The sequence below is a fragment of the Tasmannia lanceolata genome, unplaced genomic scaffold, assembly GCF_043159265.1.
Source record: "Tasmannia lanceolata isolate RefF3 unplaced genomic scaffold, GAP_Taslan_0.1 ptg000007l, whole genome shotgun sequence".
Classification (NCBI taxonomy): domain Eukaryota; kingdom Viridiplantae; phylum Streptophyta; class Magnoliopsida; order Canellales; family Winteraceae; genus Tasmannia; species Tasmannia lanceolata.
The window spans coordinates 9,596,535-9,620,178 of record NW_027518684.1 but is presented as its reverse complement, the minus strand read 5'-3'; the positions used below and the strand labels follow the sequence as shown (position 1 = coordinate 9,620,178).

The 23,644-nt window shown below is 38.5% G+C and overlaps 2 protein-coding genes across 2 annotated transcripts; one reads left to right on the top strand and one right to left on the bottom strand.

Moving 5' to 3' along the window:
* The first annotated feature begins 152 nt into the window (after positions 1-152).
* On the top strand, positions 153-14,296 carry LOC143880938 (uncharacterized). The gene is made up of 5 exons (XM_077383918.1): positions 153-461; positions 1,124-1,317; positions 3,799-4,120; positions 8,355-8,450; positions 14,043-14,296. The coding sequence occupies exons 1-5, from the start codon at positions 363-365 to the stop codon at positions 14,076-14,078; spliced, it is 747 nt and encodes a 248-aa protein (XP_077240033.1). The 5' UTR covers positions 153-362; the 3' UTR covers positions 14,079-14,296.
* Positions 14,297-15,678: 1,382 nt separating this feature from the next.
* On the bottom strand, positions 15,679-20,526 carry LOC143881794 (Pyruvate kinase family protein). The gene is made up of 3 exons (XM_077385077.1): positions 20,157-20,526; positions 16,788-17,249; positions 15,679-16,709 (listed from the first exon to the last, which is right to left on the bottom strand). Exons 1-3 carry the CDS (start codon positions 20,382-20,384, stop codon positions 15,897-15,899), a joined length of 1,503 nt encoding a protein of 500 aa, XP_077241192.1. The 5' UTR covers positions 20,385-20,526; the 3' UTR covers positions 15,679-15,896.
* Positions 20,527-23,644: the final 3,118 nt, after the last annotated feature.

The following is a 23,644-nucleotide window of genomic DNA, read 5'->3' as shown; positions in this document are numbered from 1 at the left end:
TAATGCACTCCGCTGTTTAACCTGATTTGACGTCAAAAAGCGTTTTAAAATCTGCCCACAATTCTCGTTAAAATGGGGCGCATGATCCTACAGGGGGGTGCGAAAAAATCATCTCCCAAAAAAAAAGATGCAAAGATGCCTCATTCGCTCTAAAAAAAGATGCAAAGATGCCTCTCTCTCTCTCTCGATCTCTCGAGGGAAAAACATAAAATTAGGAAAAAAAACTGAATTTAAGCTCTATTTCCAAAAAATAAAAAACTGAAAGAGAGAAAAGAGAGAAATGCAGAGATAGTTGTATTCTCTTTTTCTTCTTCGTAAGATTTGTTTGTATTTGTCCTACTAGGGCATCGAATTTCCAATTTATGATGCTCTGTTCTTCATCTATATGGGCGCCGATTAGATCGTGGCTTCGAGATTACGATAAAATTCAGACTGTTGCGGTTTTTCTCATTTACATTCAAGTGAGTCTTGATTTTGATCCCAATTTAACATTCAATTGGTTTGAATTTTTGAATTTTGCTTTTCGTTAACAGAAATTCGACCGAGTTTCGAATTCGGTCTAGGGTTTTCTTCTTTTCATTTTAAATAACGTGGATTTCTCTTTTGTTCTTTTGGAGAGTTTGAGGTTTGATTACACATATTTATGTGACGTTGTGATTTTTAGGGTTTCAATTTCCTTTTTTGGTTAGAAATTGATGGAACTTCTCTTCTTTTTTAATGGATTTGGAGATTGCAATTTTCTTTTTTATGGAATTGAGAGTTTATTACTTTATTTTGATCCCAATCAGCAATCAGAGTTTCAGATATCTTTTTCTTATCTATTCAATAGAGTTTTTCATTTTCCTTTTTGTTGATTTCAAGTTTTCGCTGCGCAGAGTGGTATTTCATTACAATTGTTATTCATATTGTTTTCTTCTTATTGTGTGAATTTTGCTTTGCTTTGAATTAGGGTTTCTTTCTTATTTTTCCTTCGTTCCTTTTGAATTTGATTGAATTTTTCATTGCAGAATATTCAACTAGCTTGGCTTCTCATCGAAAATTAGTGTTTTTTTTTTTTACTTGAAATTTGGTGGTTATTTTTATTGATTTTTTTTTTTTTTTTTGCATTTTTCTTCTATTTTAGATTGGCTGCGCTTTGATCGGATCTCTCGGAGCATTGTTCAACGGTGTGTTGTTGATAAATTTGGTTGTGGCGCTGTTTGCACTCATAGCAATCGAAAGCAGCAGCCAGAGTCTTGGACGGACTTATGCCGTTCTTTTGGTTTGCACAATCTTGCTTGATGTCTGTTGGTTCATTTTGTTCTCGCGTGAGATATGGTGAGTTAATCAGAGTTCATATTTCTCTACTATGCCTTCTACTTCACTGGGATTCAGTCATGCTTTATAAGTTCTTGGTTGATTTTGATGGTGGTGCACTATCAAACAAATATTTCTTTTGTTACTGCTAATCTATTATATTCAATGGTACTGTCTTGGACGACTTTCATTTACAACTTTATCATGTTTTTAGTTTTTCTTCGCTATGATGTAGTGTAATAAGTTACTGGTAATTGCAGTTGAAGTGAAAATAATCATTTGTATTAGCTTGATTTGTTTGTGGGTCTACTTCTTGCTGTAGGAATGATTTGGAAATATAAATGGCACATCTCTTTGATTTGATTTGGACTCCAAATCAATTTTTTGAATGCTTTAGCTACTCTACTTATTTACATATACCTTTGAATTCTTGACACACTGCCATTGGTGGCTTCATTTCCTACTGATACTCAGAATGACGTAGGCATTTTAAGTTGTGCCTTAGTCTTGTATTATTGCCAGCATTCATGTGTCTGTCAGTAGGGGTGTAAATGGATAGTCGAAAATTCGATTACCGTCCGCATCCGAATCCGTTTAAAGCGAATATTATCCGAATCCATTTCAAGCGGATATTATCCGAATCCGTTTATGAGATATCCAGCTCTTAGCGGATGCGAATCTGGTAAATGGTATATCTGATCCGTTTAATATCCAAATCCGAGAAGTACATCCTTTTTATTTATTATTAATAATATCATTAATATTTATTTTTAGTAATGACACACTATCGCTTGTTTCTAAAAGAATTGTGCATTTTCTTTTTAGAAAAAAAAACAAAAACAAAATAGTTTTGGGTGGGAAATGGAGTAATCTCTCATTTTAAGGGCATTCTTGGAGTTTGACATGGCTCCTTTATGAAGCAACAAATATGGGAAGTCGGATGAAAGAGACAAATGGATGATGGTGATTGAAAGAAGACGGCATAGCTTCTGGAGAATTCTAAAGCAAAAAGGATGGCTCAGATCAATTTTCCAACTAAGGGTTATATAAAAATCCAAAATGCAATTAAAAGGGGGGACTTCTAAGGTTTGCAAGGAGAAGCAAGAGAGGAGAAAGGAGGAGGTCGAGACACCATCTCTGGCATTCCTTGGTGCCCCCAACCCCACCAAAATCCACCGCCGCCCCTCTCCACCTTCTCACGGCCACCTCCATCTCTTACCCAATCCCCATCTCCATCCCCATTTCTCTTCATCTTCCACCATCAGCACTCCCACTTCCCCTATTCAAAATAGCCCAAACCCATTCCATCATATACACCAAAAAAAAACCCAAAGACCGCTACCAACACCATCCATCCCCACTGCCCCTCTCTCTCTCTCTGCCTTTGTTTTAAAAGGAAGAAGAGGATCTCATATATTTTAGGGTTTTAGAGTTAATTTTGAGAAGAGAAGGTAAAAGTCTGGTTTTAGGGTTTGGGAAATCCATTCGAGGAGTAAGAAGGAGAAGAAAGATAAAGTGCTGCAATAAAATGTTCAAATTTACCGGATAAACGGATACGGATAATATCCGAATTCGAACAATATCCGCCGGAATCGAATATTGTAATAGATATTAAATATCTGTCAAATTCGAATCCGAATCCGAATTCGGATAGTGTATACTGTAATCGAATTCGGATATAGCCATATCCGCTTCGAATTCGATCCGTTTACACCCCTATCTGTCAGCCACTTTTTCTCCCCTCATCTTGTGTATCATTATACATATCCCTTGAGTCTTAGTTCAGCGTATTTATATAGTTTACACCATGTTTAGAAACTCACTGGGTTAATCACTTACTTGACCTGCTGACTTTGGTTTGGCCCGAGCATCAGAATCTCATTAAAATCATCCAAGCCAATCACAAGCTTACAGGGTGACTATTGGCTTGCTCAAGCCGAACCAGTTATGGCTCGTGCAAGTTCAGACTGAGTTCCTAAACATTAATTTTAGGGTGGTGATATTTTCACTCCCCCTGCATTACGTGCATGCTCCCCTTATAACGTGATTTCACGTGAAAAGTGGGCAACTTTAACGCTTTTTGACGTCAAATCACGTTATAAGGGGAGTGTGCATGTAATGCAAGGGGAGTGAAAATATCATCTCCCTAATTTTATTGTATTTTGTTTATCTAGATACATTTTTTTTTTACCTCACACATCTTTTGGACTGAAATTTATGTATAAATTTAAAGTTCCCATTGAATGTCTGTATGGATATTTAGGGTTTTTCAGGCACACATGTCTGATACCTTATGGACATTTGGGTTTCTCAGATGCACATGTCTTATACCTTGTGCCTGAGTCTGGCGCTGACACATCTATCTGTCTTTTATGTTCATTACGCCTTCAATGTCTTTTTGTCATAGATCTCTCCTACTTATGATTTTCTACATTCCTATGTCTTTGTTTTTTCTCTTATAGAAAACAACCCTTATATTGATCACTGTGCTTATTTGTACAGGAACATTTCTTCTAAGAACTATGGTCCTCCTTTAATCTTTTCCGTGAGACTCACTCTGTTGATGCAAATTACTGGGTTTTCAGTGAGGTTGGTGTCTTCATTTTTCTGGGTTCAGATGTACAGATTGGGGGCTTCATCTGTGGACAGTACAGTATACCGGGAAGCTGATTTCGACTTACGGAATAGTTTTATGAATCCTTCTGGTCATTGCATAGTTAGACAGAACTCTGATTCTGAAGATATCTTAGGAGGCTCTATCTATGATCCAGCTTATTACTCTTCTCTTTTTCAAGATGCTCGAGATAATGGATTTGCTTATGTGGTATTTATCTTTCTTTTGTACATAAGTTAATTCGACATAAAAATCAGCTCAAATGCCTGTATACTTTTTGAATATCTTAGCATATTACACAGCAGTTAGATATTTCATGTTATTTGTCGTACTTTTGTGGCACAAAAAGTTACATAAACAAGCTGCAATTTAAATGTTTGGCAGTTCACATCTGTTAATTTGTTGGCATCTTCTAGTTAGTTGAATTGATGATGAAGTAAGAAATTTTGAGATTGAAGATGAACAAAGTGGTGTAACTTTCTTATTTAAATTGAATTTTTTTTTTTCAACTTCATAAGAAGGAAACTTCCATCGCGCAACAACAAAATGCTGTGTACAAGTGACCACTGTAGCACTTGCCCTAAAATATTGAAGTAGTCATGTCTTTGGAAATTCCAACTGCAGGGAGAAATAGATCCAAGCAATCATCATTAAAGAGTCAACACGGAAGAATTGACAAGCGGGCAAAAAACCGGCAAAGAACCGGTTAACATTGGACTATCCTATTTTATTTGGCAATTTTTCTTATAAATCTAGCAGTGTTATATTTAGAGAAACCTCGAAGACATTGAGTGCCACCAAACTCGATGTGGCTGGCGAATGTCCTTGTTGTGAAAGCCCTAGCAGCCTTTGATTGATACCACACCGTTTGTTACTGTCACTTTTCTTCTCTCCATATGGATATAGCAATTCAAATATCCTGTTATGAACCCTAAACAAATGCCTCCACTTTCGTTTCACCACTTATATACTCAAAAGTCTTTAAAGGTAAGGTTTCTACTCAATTTACTGTTCATGCCATAGTTCACATGAACGAGAACATTTGCAGGAAATTTCAATTTAAATTGTTAGTTGGACTGTTATAATATTCTTTACCTTTACACAATTCGTAAAATATCAGTTACAAGAAGTGGGAGTGAGGATGTCAATGAAAAGTAGAATATAAGTTATTTTATGATCTAAAAGGACTAGGTACAATGAGATTTCAAAGCGATATCTGCACACTAAGTAGACTGTTGATGCTGCTCAAGTGGCCCCGCAAGCCCTAAACACCGTAGCTTAAGACATGCAGTGGTGATCTCAGAAGGACCCTAAGTTAGCTGTATTGATGCTGTTATTATGTTCTCATGCTGAAGTTCCAGGAGTTAGTAATGGTTTTGATTGTCTGAAGTTTAAGAGGTTTGTTCATTTGAATTTTCAGGAGTTAGTAATTACTTTCCTATTATCTTTAGAAGCTTCCAGATGGGTTTCTTAATGGTGCTAGTTTAGGCTTCCAGATGGGCTTCTGAATGGGCATAGTTGTCAAACTCCTACGGCTCGTATGAGTCAACTCCCGACTTGACTCGAGTCGCTGGGCTTTCGAGGCGAGTTGCATAGGTGACTTGCCTCTGTTGAAGACTCGTCCGAGTCGTCTGGTGACTCGAACAAGTCGCTGGGAGTCGACTCGAGTCACTGGGCGTGGGCTTTCTTGTTTTGATTGTTGAAAACTTAGAAGTTGGAACTTAGAACTTAATTATTTTTGTGCATGCAAGTTACAAGCATATAGTTCTTTATAGTTTTGGCTTAGTGCTTTATCTTTGTGCTATGGGTAGAATTAGAAGGTGGCTAGGAATATTAATTCTTTCTGTAGACTTTTGTATGTGCTATTTTACACTTGGAAGTGGGGACCTTACTTGTTCTTTGTGCTTCTATGAACATTATTAGTGCTAGTTCTGTCAAAGTTTCAAAATTTCTTAGTGCTCCTATCTTCTGCTGCATAAAAGATTCATGCAACTATACACTGGAATACTGGATGTGAATTCTTCGTACAAGTATGTAACCTTTATGAAACTGAAGTCTTCAAAAACATTTGGCAAACTAAAGGGGGGCTTTTAAATACTATGTTTGACAAATTCTTTCCCTTCAATGCTGAGAAAATAATGACCTGTACTGATTTACTTCAGTTTGGTTGTTCCATGTGATGTTTTGATCCTCTAATTACTCTCCTAAACTCAATAATCAAATGTTTGTTTGCTAGTTCATAAGTATAACATTAGGCAGTCAAAAACTATGAATGCCCAAATATGGAGACAAACACGGTAATCGAGATACGACAGCAATTTCCAAGATGTAGGACATAGTACGGACATGGGTATACGACACTAAGAGATGTGACACAAGACATGTATCAATAAAACATTATAAAACTTAACTGGTTTTAAGTAAGAAGATGTAATATATTATATATCGATTATAGCATCCGTAAGTCCCACATTCTGAAAATTATATTGTAAATCTGCGACACTAACAAGAAAAAGGATCATAAAGCAAATGACATGTTGGAAGCATGATAGGTATTTTGACCAATAGAAGTATCCATTCAGTATTTGGTATGAGATCGGTTTCCTATCGTGTCTGGCACGCTATACTTTGGGTCTACACAAAAACTCGGATATCGTATGCCAAAGAATTAGTTCCATTGATATGGTCTAGGTGGAGGAGCAAGCAGAAATGACAATGAATCCAATTGTGGAGTCTAATGGAATTGAGCCCTTGTTCAGGTTGGAGTCGAGTCTTAAACTTTCACATTGGTTGGAATTTGGTTTATCCTTTGAAGTTGTAAAGGAGGCAAGGGGGATGCTCTGGTTCCTTGAGGAGAGGGTCGAGGAGTGGTTATTGAAGAAAATTAAGCAATCTAGGAGAGGGGACTAGAAAACTAAGAGAGGGAGTTGAGAGACTGTGGAAAGTGGTAAGTAGGAGACTTAATTCATTGTTAAGTCTCCAAGCTGATGTAGTACAAGTGTACAACCTCAACCTCACATTCAAATTGACGAAGAGGTTGATTGATGACTACAGGGTTTGGAACATCCAAAGATCATCTCGTTTGAAAGGAGTAAAAAGGAGGCTGCAGTTGATGCTATTCACGACCCGGATTTGAACCATGTTTATGAAAAGAGGAAGTGCTCAAGCCGATGTCGCTTTGACTCAACTTCTACGCAATCAAGAAGTGCTCAAGCTCTAGAAACAAATTCGGAAGGAGTCGAAGTTGAGGTAAATCCTAGGCATCAATTTCTACCCCAAGGCATCCTGCTCGACACCAATTCCAGCCCATGCATCGAGCACCCCAAGAAAGCAATCGTATGGAAAACAATCGACAGGATGTTGGAGTTAAATTTTAAATTCTAGAATTTTCTCAGGAATTAGATGTTGGGTGGCTGCAATGCAAGAGGTACTTGACTACAAAGAGTTACCAACTCATAAAAGAGTTATTTTCGACCCAGATTTGAACCAGACTCATGAAAAGAGGAACAAATAAGTTGCTGTTGCTTGTGAACTTGGAGGTTTTGAGCTAGATTTTATGGAGGCATGAATTTTGCTGTTGTTCGTTCAAGTTGGAAACATGAAAAGTCACACGAAAAGGGAGTTTAGGAGTTTGAGTTTCTTGTCGCTGTTAGTTCTATTACAGAAAGTCCAATATATTTAGTATTCTTAGGTAGTAGTTGTTTTATGTTTAGTAAATGGTTTCCTTTCGTTTTAGGCATTCCGTGTTGATTTGCACTCTTACGAAAGTGGTCGACAATCGGGCCTTAAAAAGGGGCGTTGAAACTTAAAAAATGGGACTTTTATTCTTGTTTTGGCAAGGGAAAGAAAAGGTAAATACAGAAAAGCTGCCCTTGAGTTTTGTTGCAGGTTTTTCTTTAAATTTTGATCTGCCGGTGTAGACGACCAGTTTTAGATGAATTTTTTCTGCAGAAATTTTATTTTCTAGTCTGCTCACTAACTAGAGGTAAGTTTCTTTGTTATTTCCCTTTCGTTTCAAGAGCTATCCTACCACTACCATTCAGGAAGAAGAAAAAAAAAAGCTACCCTACCACTCTTGACACATATTTCTGCGATTCATCACAAGCCATCTATCTGAATGTCCATTTGACAGTTTCAGGCTTTTGAAGAACTGACCGGTTCACACTGATCTATCTCAGATTCTGACAGTTATCGTGGAAGTGAGTCATTTTGGCTGACTGTATTTGTGGCCAGTTCCAGTCCAACCCTGTCGTCTTTTTTTCAAATATTGCTTGGTATTGATCTAGGGAGGGATAATGGCTTGTATTGTTTTCATTATGCAAAATTTCTTATTGTTAGCAAGTATTCTTTGTAGATTCTGATAATTGCTATCCACCTAATAATTATCTAAGTAAATGTTTCATCTATGTGAAATACAATAAATGTGCTCCTTTACCGTTTGCAGGGGGAGAATCAGAGTATTGATGATGGTGGTGGCTCTACATCTGCTGCTGAACCCTCACAGTCACAACTGAAGCTATGCATTAGCAAATCTTTTCAGGTTAATGCAAGTAAAAGCTGTATATCTTTGCAGTAGGTTTGACTTTCTTCAATTTATACTATTTAAGGAATGAATATAAAATTAGTTTTTGTGTTGGTCCATTCGTTTATTTGCTTACAAGAAAACAGAGACAACTGGTCTCCCCGTCGAAGACCCCTTGAACTTTGAAAGTCGCCACCGACATCCCATTCACTCAGATAATGAAAAGGGGTTCTGAATTCTCTATCCAGCTTCTCCAGGTCTCCTTTAAGCCCATCTTCCTTATAATAGAGCCTAAGCAGGCCCCATCCACAAAATTGTCAGCTTTCTCTAGGTTGATCTTGCACACCACTCTAGCTATACATTCCCTCCATGACTCAAGCTAATTGGCAACCAAAATGCCATCAAGAATCTGCCTTTTCCCAATATAAGCCTAATGGGATATAAGAGCTAAATCGGTGGTGATCTTTAATTTCCGATGCACTGTTTTTCTTTTGTTTGAGGGTCATAAAGGTAGTTTTGATTTCTTCATCAAGTTTCTCGTGCTCATAGAACACCTTAATTAACCTCATCTCGTTTGCTTTTATGCATGGCCACATATCATGAAATAGGCCATTAAAAACCCATCTGGGTCCGACGCCTTTTATCTCATCTTTGCGAAAGCAGCATGTGTGAACTCTCTCTCTCTCTCTCTCTCTCTCTCTCTCTCTCTCTCTCTCTCTCTCTCTCTCTCTCTCTCTCTCTCTCTCTCTCTCTCTCTCTCTCTCTCTCTCTCTCTCTCTCTCTCTCTGATTTCTTTTCACGATCATCAGCCTCACTAAGTGAGAAGGACTTAAAAGCAAAGCCATCAAAACCTGGGTGCTAGCCTTATTCCTTATAGAGATTTGTAGCAGTAAGAATAGGACCCCTCAATACCCATTTGGTCTTCCACCAAATGCCTCCAACCAGCAAGCTACTGATTTTGCCTTGCATTTGTCATCCTATAGAAGAAGGATGTGTTTTTGTCACCATATTTCAGACACAAAACCTTGGACTTTTTTCTCTCACGAATTTCCATACCAAGGACTTCTTCAACCTTCTCAAGCTCAAGGGCCGCCAATTTTCTCTAAGTTTATCCTTCTCAACGTCGTTGTTCTTGGTAGTTGGATGCCTCCTAAATGATTAGCAGACTTATTTAGGGGTTGGTAAGGTATTATAGTGGTCCATTTGCAACCGAGTGATGCATTCTTTGATGAATTTCTCCTTTTGCCAATTTATGGGGGATTTGGAAGGAGTGAAATGACAAAAATGTGGAGTTGAAGAAAGATGAGAAGAACCGTGGATTGATGTTCTCAAGCTTAATTTTGACAGGAGTTTATTGGTTAACCTATGTTTGGATGGGAAAGGTCGAGAGGTGTACAATGGACTTTCTCAGGTCTGCTAGGCATAGAAGATTGAAATGAGGTTGGGGCTAGGTCATGCAGGAGCACATGCACCTATAGACTATAGTGGACGCATGGATTGACCACCCCAAACAAGCTAACCGCATAGGCCTTTAATTCATACACAACATGGGCCTTCTTTATCTTATTTTTTTAAAGAATTTTTTTCATTAGTTGTAGGGAGTCTCATTATTAGAATTTTTTTCCTTAGCCTTATTAGCTATAGAAAGTTCCAAACTAAGGAACTTTCTTTATTAAGAAGTTTATTATTTATTCTTATTATTTTTTTAGTATTATTAGTTACAGAAAGTTTCTCAGTCATAAGTAGCTTCTTTATTAAGAATGTTCTTATTTATAGAAAGTTTCTTATGTGGATAGTGTGTTGTTCAAGCAACGACTAAATAATATTAACATGTTTCTTTTTTGGAGTAGGATTCTTTCCTCTTTCTAATAATTGCCTTTTTCAGATTTGAATTATTATTATTATTATTATATGTGAGAAAAGTGTTCCTGCGCAGGGAGCTCCTTGCGCTTAAGTGGCTTAAAAAGCCTCCCATTGGTCACTTTTTTTGTGGACCCACATAGGTGGACCCGCTATATGAACCAATGGGAAGCTTTTTAAGCCACTTAAGCGCAGGGAAGCTCTATTTGAATTTCTCCCAAAATTCTACGAGAATTACACATCACTTCTTTTGACTTTTTTTAACAAAGGCATCCATTCAACCCACATATTTTCAATCTTACCCCCTCCTTTATGCTTTTTAAAAAAGGCACCCATTAAAGCCACATAATATCAATCCTACCCCCCTCCTTTATGCTTTTTTAATTATGGAAACCTCTATAGATTGGAGGGCTAGGATCAGCCTATGGAAATGATTTTACGGGCACAACCTATTGATGTTGTGTTCCATACACGGACGGTTTGGATCAACCTATGATGTGGTCCGTACAGTTCTTTGTCTGCCCGTGCATCGCACGGGGTTTTTTACTAGTGTGTGTGTGTGTGCGCGTGTGTGTGTGTGTGCGTGTGTGTGTGTGTGTGTGTGTGTGTGCGTGTGTGTGTGTGTGTTGTAAGGAGTGGAGAAATGACGTTTTCTTAATCCTAATAAAGTCTCGTTGGCTTGAAGCATAGTTTCTCTTTGATGTCACTTTGGGATTTCTCTCCAACTGTGGATGCTTGGTTTTGATCTTTGAAAATCACCATGAATATTCTTTAGTGCTTTCTTGTGTAGATCTTCATCCTTTGTCGATTACCAGTTGATTCAGCTCCTGTTTCATAAGGCCCTCTTTTAAGAATTTTGTGGGATTCTTGGGTCACGTTTGATATTGGAAGGGATTCTGGTTATGCCATTACTTGGTCTCTAAAAAGAGTCTAGGTCTTTGGGAGGTTGATGGCTTGATGCAGAGTCCACAAAATTCGGATTTTGTTTTAATTAAGAATTCCAAATATTGTACATCATAGGTCCTACTGTCTGTGTCAACAGTTTTAATGAAGAATTCCAGTCAGATCCAATGTTTGTGTTGCTAAACTAGGAGAAATTAGTGGAAGAGATTAGTTCTTGCATTCTAAGTTTGTTTTTTTAAATATGTCTATTACTAAACCATTCAAAAATAAATAAATAAACCATGTGTATCTTTAAGTAGCATCGTTCCTTTACCATCTGATTTTAACTAGCCATTGCATTTCTCACTTGTAATTTGTGAATATGATAGTTACAGAGATGCACATGGTTAAAATGCAATTGAATTAGTACATTGATGCTTAGCAATAGCAATACAGCCAAACCTGTAGTTTGAAAAACTGAGTTCCCAAAACTTGTCAACTTGTCTCGATCAAGACGTAGGTCAAATAAAGGGGATAACTCTGTTTCCCTGACAAAACTCATTCCATTACTTGAAAAGCTCAATTGGGCACAGAATGGGATCAGGTTGCTTCGATCTACAAGAGCGAGAAAAAAAGGGCGTGGAAAAACCAATGAGAAAAAAGGGCGATTTCTTCTCCCCCCTCCCTAGGTTGATGGAAACCCTAGGGAGGGAGGCAATTTCATCTCTCTCTCTCTCTCTCTCTCTCTCTCTCTCTCTCTCTCTCTCATTTTTCTGATCTCTCCATGATCTCTCTCTTTCTGCTTTTTCTGTTCCTCCCTCTTTCTTTCTCTTTGGTCTCTCTTTCTCTTAGATCTATCTCTTCTACTTTCTGATCTCTCCATTTCTGTCCCTTGATGGGCATGGGAGGTGTTGGTGGTCGGATGATGCCCGAAGTTGCGCAGATCTCGCAGGGGACGCAGCAATGGTGGCTAGAGGTGCGGAAAGGCCGGATCTGGGTCCGAGCGGGCCGGATTTAATGGGGAAATGATCGGAACTGGGTAGGGTGCATGGACAAAGTGGGTTGGTCAGTCAGAAGTGGTGGACGTGGCAGGAGTATGAAAAAAGGGTGGCCGGATTCGGGGGAAAAAATGAAGAGGTTGGATGTGGAGGTGATGGTGGTGGTGGTGGAGAAAAAGTATAATGGAGGATGCGGACGACGGTACTGAGACGACCGGTTATTCCAAACCCTCCTCTCCCTCGTGAAACGCGGAAGGCACGTGAGATGTTGGAAATGGTGCGGAGGATGACTGGCAAAGGGCTTTGGGAAGCCGTGGGTCGCCAAATTTTGGGGCCGTGTTGAGTGGCGAAGGCGATGGGTAGCCGGAGATAGCGTTGGGGTTGCCATTTGGAATTTGGGAGGTAAAAGATGGATTTGATCGAGGTGCAAGGTTGGGGCTAGAAAGACCGGGGTGTTAGGTTAGGATAGTTGATTTGGGTTGCAGGTAGTTAGCTGGAGTGGTGACATGCGGTGGCTAGAGAAGTAGTGGTTCAGGAAGAAGGTAAGAATAGTGTTAGGTGGAAGGTAGGGTTAGGGATTTAGGGTTTGGTGGAAGTGAAGAGGAAGAATGTTAGGGTGAACGATGGTGGTCTCTAGAGTAGGGCTGGCAATTTCACCCATAAAAACGGGGATCTGCTTGCCCCGACTTGGGACAGGGATGGGGCGGGGAAGGGGATGGAGATGGCCCCGCCCCGCCCCGCCCCGCCCCGTTTTAGTATGCAAACCATTATCAATATCCTCTTGTTTTAGTGTTTTTTTTGTTAAAACTAAATATTTCTTTTAGGCTGGTGATATTGAAACAACCATATTTTAATAAGTGCACAAACACGGCTTGTCTTTTTCTTTTTTATAGGCGTTAAAAAGCTTTTTTGAGGTGAGGTTTTTATGTGCGCGACGGGGGCGGGGGCGAGGGCGGGGAGTACAACATCCGGCCCCGCCCTGTTGCCAGCCCTACTATAGAGTTAGGTGGAAGGAAGGGTAGGGTTAGGGTTTTAGGTTATGGTGGAGGTGAACAAGAAGAAGTTAGGGTGGATAATGGTGGTCTCTAAGGTTTTTGGCTTGGTGGTTTAACGGGGATCCCCCGGGGCGAGCGGTGGCGCAAGGTGGAGGCCGCCGAATATCAGATTCGATTGGTTGGCTATTGTGCACGGTTAGGGGCGCACAATAGCTTCAGGCGTTTGAGCGGGATTTTTGAAAATCGAATTCGCCAGTTAGAAAGTGGTGGAGAAATCTGTGTGACGTGGGACGTTATGGGCCCACAAATATGGCACTTTTTGTTGGATTCGATTCAATTGAGAACATCAGTGTAAAGGAAAAAGGGGGAATGGTGAAGGCACTCTAGGCTGCGGTAGTAGATGAAGAATTCGAAAGGAAAGTGAAATAGTTATTTGGCATGGTGGCAGCACATGGAAGTGTGGACCTCACCGTAGTGGTTGACCCAGAAGATCACTTCTTTTGGTTTTTACTGGCCTAAGAGCATGCTCCTGGCCTCCCTTTTGATTCTATGTAATCCAAGTAGGGACCCCTGGTCCCCAATGTAATCTCCACAGTATCAATGAAATTGTCAATTTAAAAAAAAAAAAAAAAATTCAATTGGGCACTTGAAAAACTTGAGAGAAACATTTTCTTTGATTAAGACAGACTACAAAAACTTCAAAACTTGAGCAAGTGATTAACCGAGTTTTTGAGTCTAACTCAGGCACTTATTGAGCAGTGGTTGAGTTTATGAACCTCTCTTTTATTTTTTCTGTGTTTCTTAAACCTTACTCGACTCTGCTTTTTGCTTCATATTCATGCACAGTACTAATCGTAATTTAGTTCTTGGTGCAGGATGATGGTGCACAAAGCATGCCCCGAAGCATTTGATTTGGACCCTACTGACTCTGAATTCTGTTCAGCATCTAATCCATCTTGCGCCCTTGCCTTCTTTTTCTCCCGAAATGGGCCATGCATTTGTACAGTTACCCCATTTTTTACTCATTTTTTCTCATGATTAAAGGTATCCCAATAGGGAGAATCACAGCTCCTCGTATCTTGAATTTTCCACTAATGAAATGAGGCAGAAGATATCTTCTGACTAAAAATGGGTTTGATTCCATTTGATTCGAGTGTTTGGTTAAAAAAATTGAACAAAATACGGAGCAGAAACAACACCGGGGAGGAATTAAAAGGGAAAAAAAAGAGGCAGGAATCTGTTTCTCACCCCAAGAGGCGGTATTCTGTATGTCTGAATACACCACAGTCGGGAATGAATTTTTCCAAACTCCTTTACTCTTTTAACATTAACATTGGTGTAGTCAAATTCGAGATAAGGAGAAACCGAGAAAGGCGGGTGCATGTAGGAAGGCACCAGAAATGATAGAAAAATAGACGACAATTGAGAGTAGAATTGTTGCCCACTTCAGGTGATGAAATGTTAGTGGGGCCATTATGATTCAAAAATCCCAACCATTCATCTGTTGGGTCTCGACTTCGTTAGATTGAAGGGTAGGATCATCTTATTGAGATGATGTTCGGGGGCATGGCCTATCTAAGTTGGGTCCCAACAAATGAATGGTTTGGATCACTGAACCATGTGGGCCCACTATTTTCAAAAAACATATTTGTACCTATGTGCGGACACATGATAAAGACTTTTATGGGCGCAAGTTGAACAATCCTTTGATCCGATTTGTGGGTTTAAATTTCACCTTATCTTCCCCGTGACCTCTTTTTCTCACCGTTGAAAGTTGAAAGAATACCGCCCCCAGCAAGGTTGTTTTGTTCTTTATTTTTTGAAGCTAAGGACAATTTACTTGTATATGATAATGTTATTTTCAATCAGAGTTTTAATGTTTCCGATTCTTTTATAAAAGGGTATGCTTATGTAATGGATTCCTTCAGAGTGATACCGACATTTATATAGAGGCTACTGATATTGGCAGGACCATGTTTTGATAATTTGGCCAACTCACCTTGTCATTTCTTTTTTAGTAGCTTTCGACCTTTAAATAATAAAATATGAGGTAAGTTTGGGCTATTATCAAAACATGAGAAACTATATGATTAGTCGGCCGACATGCTCGTATTGGTGGTACAACACGAGGGTGCCCAGCTACTCGGCATATAAAATCTCATCAAAACATATTAAAAAACAGTGCTGATATCATATGTGCGTGTCTAAGCAAATTAAATGCAATTTTGAGTTCAATAATCAGTTTTGGACTCAAAATCTAAAAGGAACAAGGCATCAGTTCTTAGCAAAACCTTAGCTTGATCGATCAAAATCAATGACTGGGCTATTTTTAGTGAAACCTCAAAAGAGGCTTTAATGGGTGAAGGGCCAGGTATAATAAACCCGATTGAGAGGTGTTTTCACTGAATAAGTGTCTTTTAGGATTTAGCAATGAGTACAAGTACGCCATCCGAGGACAAACCAAAATTTCCCAAGAACCTGTTTATCCAAGAACCCCAAGAACAAAACAAATATCATAACAAAATCTAAGTTTCATGATTATGTCTATCAGCACAACAATAATTTTATAACTATCAAGTCTCATTGGAGTTCAAATTATGACTTGCTGACAAAACTTTCAACTGTCTAAATACCTCAAAAAACAAACCAAAGCAATCTTAACTAAAGCCCAAAACTTCTTAAACAAAAGAGCACCTACCAAAATCATTTCTTGCAGATTTCTCCCATCATCACTTGACAGTCAATATCTTGATCACAGAAGCAGTCCCAACTCGATGCAATGCGACAACAGAATCCCCGGACTTCAAGAGTTGCTTCGACTTCGCATAATTAAGAGAAAATACCAGAGCTTCCTCCGTTGATTCCTCGCTAGAAGCTTTCGCCGATCCAGCAGTTAAGACTGGGATTAACCCCCTAAAAATAAGACTGTGTCGAGCTGGAGTTTCATCACTGCAAGACCAATCAAAAGAATCAGTCTTTATCTCAGGAACCACCACAGATAGGATTGGCACCGCAGGCCTATACTTGGCCACAAGGTTAGCAGTGCTTCCCCCTTTGGTCAGAACCAAAATGAGTGGCACTTTAGCCGAGTTTGCCATTCGAACGGCTGACGAAGCTAAGCTCTCTAATGGGCTCATGGGTATTGGAGCCGCCGCCATAATTCTTTTAAAAACATCTCCATAATTGAGGTTCGATTCAGCTTCTATGCAAATCTTGGCCATGGTTTGAACAGCAAGCTCCGGATAAGCACCTGCGGCTGTTTCTCCGCTAAGCATCACACAGTCAGAGCCATCTATAACGGCATTAGCTACATCGGTTGCTTCGGCACGGGTGGGTCGAGGAGACTTTATCATGGATTCCAACATCTGGGTTGCAGTGACAACAGGTTTTCCTTGGATGTTACACTTGTAGATCATTACCTTTTGTGCTAAGAAAATCTTTTCGATTGGGATTTCCATGCCCAGATCCCCTCGCGCCACCATGAATGCATCTGAATTTGTAAGGATGTCATCGAAATTTGCAACCCCTTCTTGATTCTCAACCTGTACAATGAAAAATGTGCTATAAGAATACTGAATTGGGCTTTTAATTCATCCAACATTTCAGAGACATAAACAAACCTTTGACATTAACAGGATTTTCTTCGCATGTTCTCCTAGCAGATTTCGGACCTCCACAAGGTCTGAACCTTTACGGACAAAGGATAGAGCGATCATGTCAATCTTGTTAGGAACACCCCACTGTAAGATATCCTCCTTGTCTTTCTCGGTTAGCGTTGGAAGGTCTACTATGACCCCAGGAAGATTGACATTTTTTCTCTCGCCAAGAAGAGCTGAATTCTCACAACGACAGCGAACCAATCCTTGCTCCTTGTCACAAGATAGCACGGTAAGTGTAATTGTACCATCCGCACAAAGTATGACACTCTGTGGCTTCACATCCGAGGCTAACTTTTTGTAGCTCATGCATATAGTGCTTTCATCACCTTTTAAGCTGTAATCTGTGGAGATGGTGATCTCTTGACCCTTCTTGAGCTGGATCGGCTTACTATCTTTCAAAAATCCAGTTCGGATTTCAGGCCCCTGCAATTTTGCCAAAACATTACAAACCACTGAAATGTGTACATTTTCTATATTTCTACAAAGAGTAACAATTGGGTACTGATAGAGTAATGAATAGCTAGTGGATTCAACTCGACTAGATTCTCAATAGGGCAATGAAAAATCCAATTGAGTACTCAGACGGTCAGACCAATTCCTGAATCAAATCAGTTTCAACCTTTGAGCGTAAGTCAATGATATATCAAAATTTTAAACCTGGATTGTATACACATTTCATAGAAACAAACTTTACATAGCTGATTAGCTGGAACAATAATAAAAGGAAATTCATTTACAAATCCCAAACAATAATTACTAAAATGACAGTGTGACTTTTGCTATGATTTAGCTGACACTTTGAATTTATTGCTTACAGACGTCTCGTGTCATGTCCGACATGACATGCGTGTCCACACGTGTTGACTAAATATACTGCTAGAAGTGGCAGACTTAATGTGGATGTGTTGACACGTGTTTTGTACCGTGTCAAGTGTGGCATTCTATTTTATTGTTGAATATTGTGTTTACCACTTTTTATTACAAACTTTTCTTTTAGCTCTTCTTTGACTAATATTTGTTGTTATATCCCCTCTCATAAACCTAAAACCTAAACAAACTTTTATTCCAATATTATATCCATTGTATCCTATCGGTCTCCCTTTCTCGCTGCATATTGGAGACTGAAGAGAACTAGATTAAATTGATGAATGTGTTGATATTGATTATCTCATGTTCGTTTTGGATTATAGTTGATTAATGTTAAAATTTATTAGTTTGTTAATTGAATACCGCATTTATATTGTTGCACATTATGATAGTAATCATTAATTTTATATGTATGAATGTAGTGTCATCATTTCTAAATTTTTAGGGGTTGCCACAATCATGATTATATACTTTCTGTTTTAGGCGTATCTCCGTTTCTAAATTTTGGGGGTTTGCCATGTCCGGCACTCTGTGTCCGTGTCCACAAATCATAGGACTTTTGGGAAAAGCCTACAAAATCTTCTAAGCATGAACCAAACAAGCAAATTATCAATAAATCAAACAGGTTTCAATGAAAATATAAGATTTCGGACTTGCGTCACAGTAATCATATAACTAATGCGGACTACATCACACCATATTTTTCACCTTATTTTTTCTAGCACAAGTGTACGATCGTGGCGCTACCAATCTTACCAAAAGCAATTGCTGATGGAAAGGGTGCAACCAATATCTTTATTAAGTAGCACCACCGTGGCACCGGGACGGGACATTGTTGGCACCAGGCCTAGGACCATGCAGCCAACCTCCGATATGGGTCCAGTACCCCGCCTAGGCCAACAATCCCCCCCACAATGACCCCGGGGTGATTCGAACCCGCAACCTGCTCTTTGGAGGATCATGACACTACCAATCTTACCAAAAGCAATTGCTAATGGAAAGGACGCATCCAATATCTTTATTAAGTAGCACCATCACAGCGACAGGGCATTGCTGGCACTAGGCCTACGACCATGCGGCCAACCTCCGATCTAGGTCCAGTAGGCCAACAATAAATTTAGTTGTTGTTGTCATAAGTTCTTTCCATAGTTACTGAAAAGTACCTAATTGGATGGAAACTCGATTCGGAAGCTCCAAGTTTACCAAATTTAGGGGAAGCACGCTTCCCAGTCGCTTCCTACACGTTTCCTTTGAATTAAGAGTACGTTTTCTATTTAGGTGATTTTTTCTTCCTAAAAGAATAGTTTCTTCTCTTGAATGTTGAGGAGCATATTTAAAGAAAGTGCATTAAAAACTCGAATACTCATCTTAAGTTTCAAATGAAAATTGTGTGGATCTTTTCCAAAAACTTAACATTGAATATACATGAATAAAACACGTGAAACTATAAATTCCTAAAATTTGTAATTCTAATTAGTCATGAAGTCTTCTTTTCTACTTGTAATCCTTACCTATATTAACACTTCCTACCTAACCTACTACAATCCTACTCTTTCTATGTATTTCTCATTCGCTACCAAAGAGATTTATTGCATGCTTTATGATGACTTTCAATGACGATTCCAACAAATTTCCTTTTTTACTTTCTTTAGAGCTTTTCTCTTCCTGCTTTTGCTTCTCACACTCGCTTCCCATTCAGGCAACTACGGTTCTTTCACCTTGAAAGCCACTGATTCTAGTAAATACGGTAAGAAAAGCAGTTAGTTTTGGTGGAACAAAATGAGAAATTATCTAATTCTCTTATCATTTTACGGTAGAATGATGAGAAAGAAGATGGATCATGGGTCTCGCAGTAGATCGGCTGAGAAGACTAATGATACTAGATCCATTCATTAATGGAAGAACAGTCATCATAACGTCTTAAATGTCTAAACAGCAGCTTATGGATCATGAAAAAAGAAAAAAGAAAAAGAACCAAATAACAAAGAATCTTAAAGATAAAGGTATATAGAAATAAAACGACATGAAAATCCAATCAACTCAAAGAAAAAAATGTCCAAAAAGGGGGAAAAACTAAGAAAAGAGAAAGACCAACATGCCCAAATTGAGAGAACAACCTACATAAAAGAGAAACCAAATAAAGAAAAAGAACGCTGTAAAAAAAAAATGCAAATCAAGACAAGAAGATACCGAGAAACCAATATAACAAATACAAACCCAACATAAAAGATCGACAAAAGAAAAGAAAAACCCAATAAAAATTAAATAAAACAAAGAACACAGATAAAAACATAAAAAAAAAAGAAAAAGAGAGAAAAACTCAGTAAAAAATAAAACAAAACAGAGATAGCACATACAAAGCCAGCACATATGAGGAACAACAATTAAAAAAACAGATACCCAAAAAAATTACAGATAAAAAAAATTCAAAGAAGAATATAAATCAAGAAATAAATAATAAACCTTGGTATCTAACATGACAGCACATAAAATCCCAGTATTCTCCATGGCCATTTGGAGATTATCTAGGGTTTCTTGATGGTATTCATGAGACCCGTGTGAGAAATTAAAGCGTGCGACGCTCATTCCTGCCTTCAGAAGCTTCTCCAGCATCGGTACAGATCTTGATGCAGGTCCCAACGTACATACGATCTTAGTTTTTGGCCTCTGATTTGATAATTCCACCGCCATTAGAACAGAGAAATACAGAGCTTCAATGTAAAAAAACAGGGTCTTTTTTTTTTTGGTTTGGACAAGACTATAAGATGTGGCTTGGAGAGGAAGTATATTTATATATAAATGCCAGCTTTTGTAAGGGAGAGAAATTTAGGGTTGAGATTTTATTGAATGAGAAAAGAACAAATACATGTATATAATTCAAAGCCAGGAAGGTTCTGTTGTGATCTGGCATTTGACTTTTCTTTGACAGAAGTACCCTTTCATGGCAATTAAAATTCGTTATTACAGGAAGATTTTTGTCTAGGGTGATTTAGTTAAAAATTTGGGAGATTATATTTTTCTATCAGATGTAGTGAAATGGGACCCACATGAGGTTTGCTTGATCTGGACCAATCATCGAGTGGGCCCACTAATGTTATTGTTCATTTTACAAACAGTGCATTTCATTGACTTGCATTGTCAGGTGTTGTGAAATTTCTAAGGCACAAAATGAGAACAATCGAAAGAAATCAATTGATTGTGATCGCTAAACGCCTAAACATAGTATCTATTTACATACGCTTGAATAACACTTCTCATAATGAGAATGTACCTAACCTTATTTTCGTCTGATCCGGTATGGAATGAACTTATAAGCCAATGATGGAGTCGATTCCATGATTATGAATTCATAACCCTAGCCTGCGCAAAATGAGAAAATTGAAAGAAATCGATTTATCGCATTCAAGAAACATTCAAGAAGTGCGTCGATGAGATTAGTGAAGTCATTGATGAGATTAGTTACCTAATTTTGTATAGAATTATATCATTTTCAGTTATCATTGCACAGAGGGCGAGCCTTAGCGCAACGGTAAGGTTACTTCGTTGTGACCTGGTGGTCACAGATTCGAGTCACGGAAATAGCCTCTTTGAACAGCAGGGGGAAACAACCTCTCCGAAAAGCAAAGGTAAGGCTATGTACATCTAGCCCTCTCCAAACCCCACAATGGCAGGAGCCTCAAGCAATGGGCCGCAGCTTTTTCGTAGAAGTGCCAATGATTAGATAGATCATCTAGCCAAATGGGGCTTCTTCTAGTGCTTTCTATTTTGAGGGGCCTTACTTACTGCACCATGTGTGCGCGTATAATCTTCCTTGTTAGTAATAGTTATCCTTCTCAAAAAAGAATTTCAAGGGAACAAAATTTCTAGCAATTGGTTAACTTATTTTCCAAGGAAATATGTTCTCTAAAAGGGAAATGATATCAGCACAACCATATTTTGATATTTTCACTGACCCCCATCTTGTCTTTTGGTACTGAAAGAGCTGTCAAAAGTTTATAACATTTCCCAAAATGCTCTCACAAGCAATTAAAGAAGAAAGGACAGCTGGGTTTGAGCAAATATCAAAATATGGTTGACATTTCCCTTCTAAAATTGGAAAAGTTTCCTTATTTTGGAAGAAAATCTCAAACCCACTAGACCTTGATTTTTTTCCATGAATTATATCTTTCCATGGTCCATAATTTTTTCCCCTATATCAAAAGAGTCATATCCATCTTCTTCTACAATTAGGATGGAGGCTTACATAAATCACAAAAAATTGGGGTATGATACACATGGAATAATGTTATAGGCTTATAGCTAACCGCTTCTCTCTGTAGATATTCTTTTATTTTCTTTTTTGTTGAGTACATACATTACAAAATTGGGCCACATCGGTCATTTTAAAAGAGATGTGTATTCCTTTCTCGTGTCTGTCATGATATGAGAACATGGAAAAGAAAGAGAAGGCACCAAAGTGTGGCGGTGGCACACTGCGTGAAATCAAAGTCTAAAGCACCTTAGGTGCATTTTATGTCCTTCTTATAGCATATCTTTGTGAAAAGAAGGTGGAAAGGTTCAAGTATCACTTTCTTAAACACATCTAAACCATCCATTATGGAGAAGCATTAAGCATAGCATATTAGCATCTGTTATCATGACTGGACTGTGAGAAGAGGCCAAAAAATAAAAGGAAAATTTTGAGTATAGTTTTTTTTTTTTTTTTTGGTGTTTACCCACTTCTCACACATACCCTCTTGTCTTTCTCGTGCCCCTGCTTCACCATTTGGGTGGAACTAATATTGAATGGAAAAAATTCATGATAACCAAATATGGGCTGAGGATTCTTATATGATGGATGTGCATATTTTCTAAGAAAAAACAATGAGGAAAGTATGACTCAATGATCAAAATCTGATGGGCGACTGAGCAAAACCTATCCCTAATGGAGTGTTAAAATCGTCCAGTGAAAAGGGAATTTATCTTCATTTCCCATCCCTAGCAAAGCCCAAGAAATAGATGGTTTGGATCATTAAGCAAGTGGCCCCCACTTTATTTTGTACGCCTAATTTAGGGTCACTACCATCAATTTCAGAAAAATCTGTGCATCCATCCAGTAAAAACTCACCCAGCCAAATTTTCTGAGAATTATTCATCAAAAATGCAAAATTAGCAGTTCATATAGGAAACCAAAACTCTGAACTGACCTGTCAAGATTGCAGAAACTACAGTGGATCTGTCTAAATTAAAGCTCACTACAGATGATCATAAGATGGTGAAGGTTGGCCTCTGTTATCTTAAGCACACAATAATGAACATGCATCAAAGGTTGAAACACTCAATACTCAGATCTGATGAAGATCCAAGTACAATTAGACTCACAACTTAGTGATTATTAGATCTTTTTTGACATTAGAAAGGTTAAGCTAATGGATATTTCTTCAGGCTTGCACCTACCCGTATCCAAGTACAGATCAATTTGAACTGATAATGAGTTTTCAAATAGTTGATGAAGCTCTTACCAATTAGGCCATGTTTGTTTTGGATTTTGAGAACCGATTGTGAGTCCAAAACTGATGGATTATTGGACTAAAATCCATCAGTTTTGGACTCACAATCGGTTCTCAAAATCCAAAAGAACCAATTGTGAATGAATCCAAAACCAATTAGGGCCCTTTTGGATACCTCAGATTTTGTATTTGGATTTGGAATTTTGTATTTGGATTTGGAATTGAGTTTTCAGTACAAAATGAATAGATCTGCCAGCTCATGTTGAGGGAGACAGAGAGAGAAGGGGGTAATTCCTGCTGCAGGGGAGAGGTTGAGGAGCCAAGAGGGTGAAGGAAACTGTCAGATCTGTGGATTTCCAATTTCTTATTTCCACAGCTTATTTGAAAATCTGATTTTTTCACTGTCACTCGCTGAATTGGAAATTCAAGTATTTGATCGGGATCCAAATGTCAACGCAAAAA

Bases quoted from the DNA above. Each gene is read 5' to 3' on its own strand.
- LOC143881794 (XM_077385077.1), bottom strand. From the start codon at position 20,384: ATGGCGGTGGAATTATCAAATCAGAGGCCAAAAACTAAGATCGTATGT. The intron at 17,250-20,156 runs GTTTATTATTTA...GCAAAATTGCAG, and splicing joins CTGTCATGTTAGATACCAAG to GGGCCTGAAATCCGAACTGG. The intron at 16,710-16,787 runs GTTTGTTTATGT...TTCATTGTACAG, and splicing joins AAATCCTGTTAATGTCAAAG to GTTGAGAATCAAGAAGGGGT.
- LOC143880938 (XM_077383918.1), top strand. From the start codon at position 363: ATGATGCTCTGTTCTTCATCTATATGGGCGCCGATTAGATCGTGGCTT. The intron at 1,318-3,798 runs GTGAGTTAATCA...TTATTTGTACAG, and splicing joins TTGTTCTCGCGTGAGATATG to GAACATTTCTTCTAAGAACT. The intron at 8,451-14,042 runs GTTAATGCAAGT...TTCTTGGTGCAG, and splicing joins GCATTAGCAAATCTTTTCAG to GATGATGGTGCACAAAGCAT.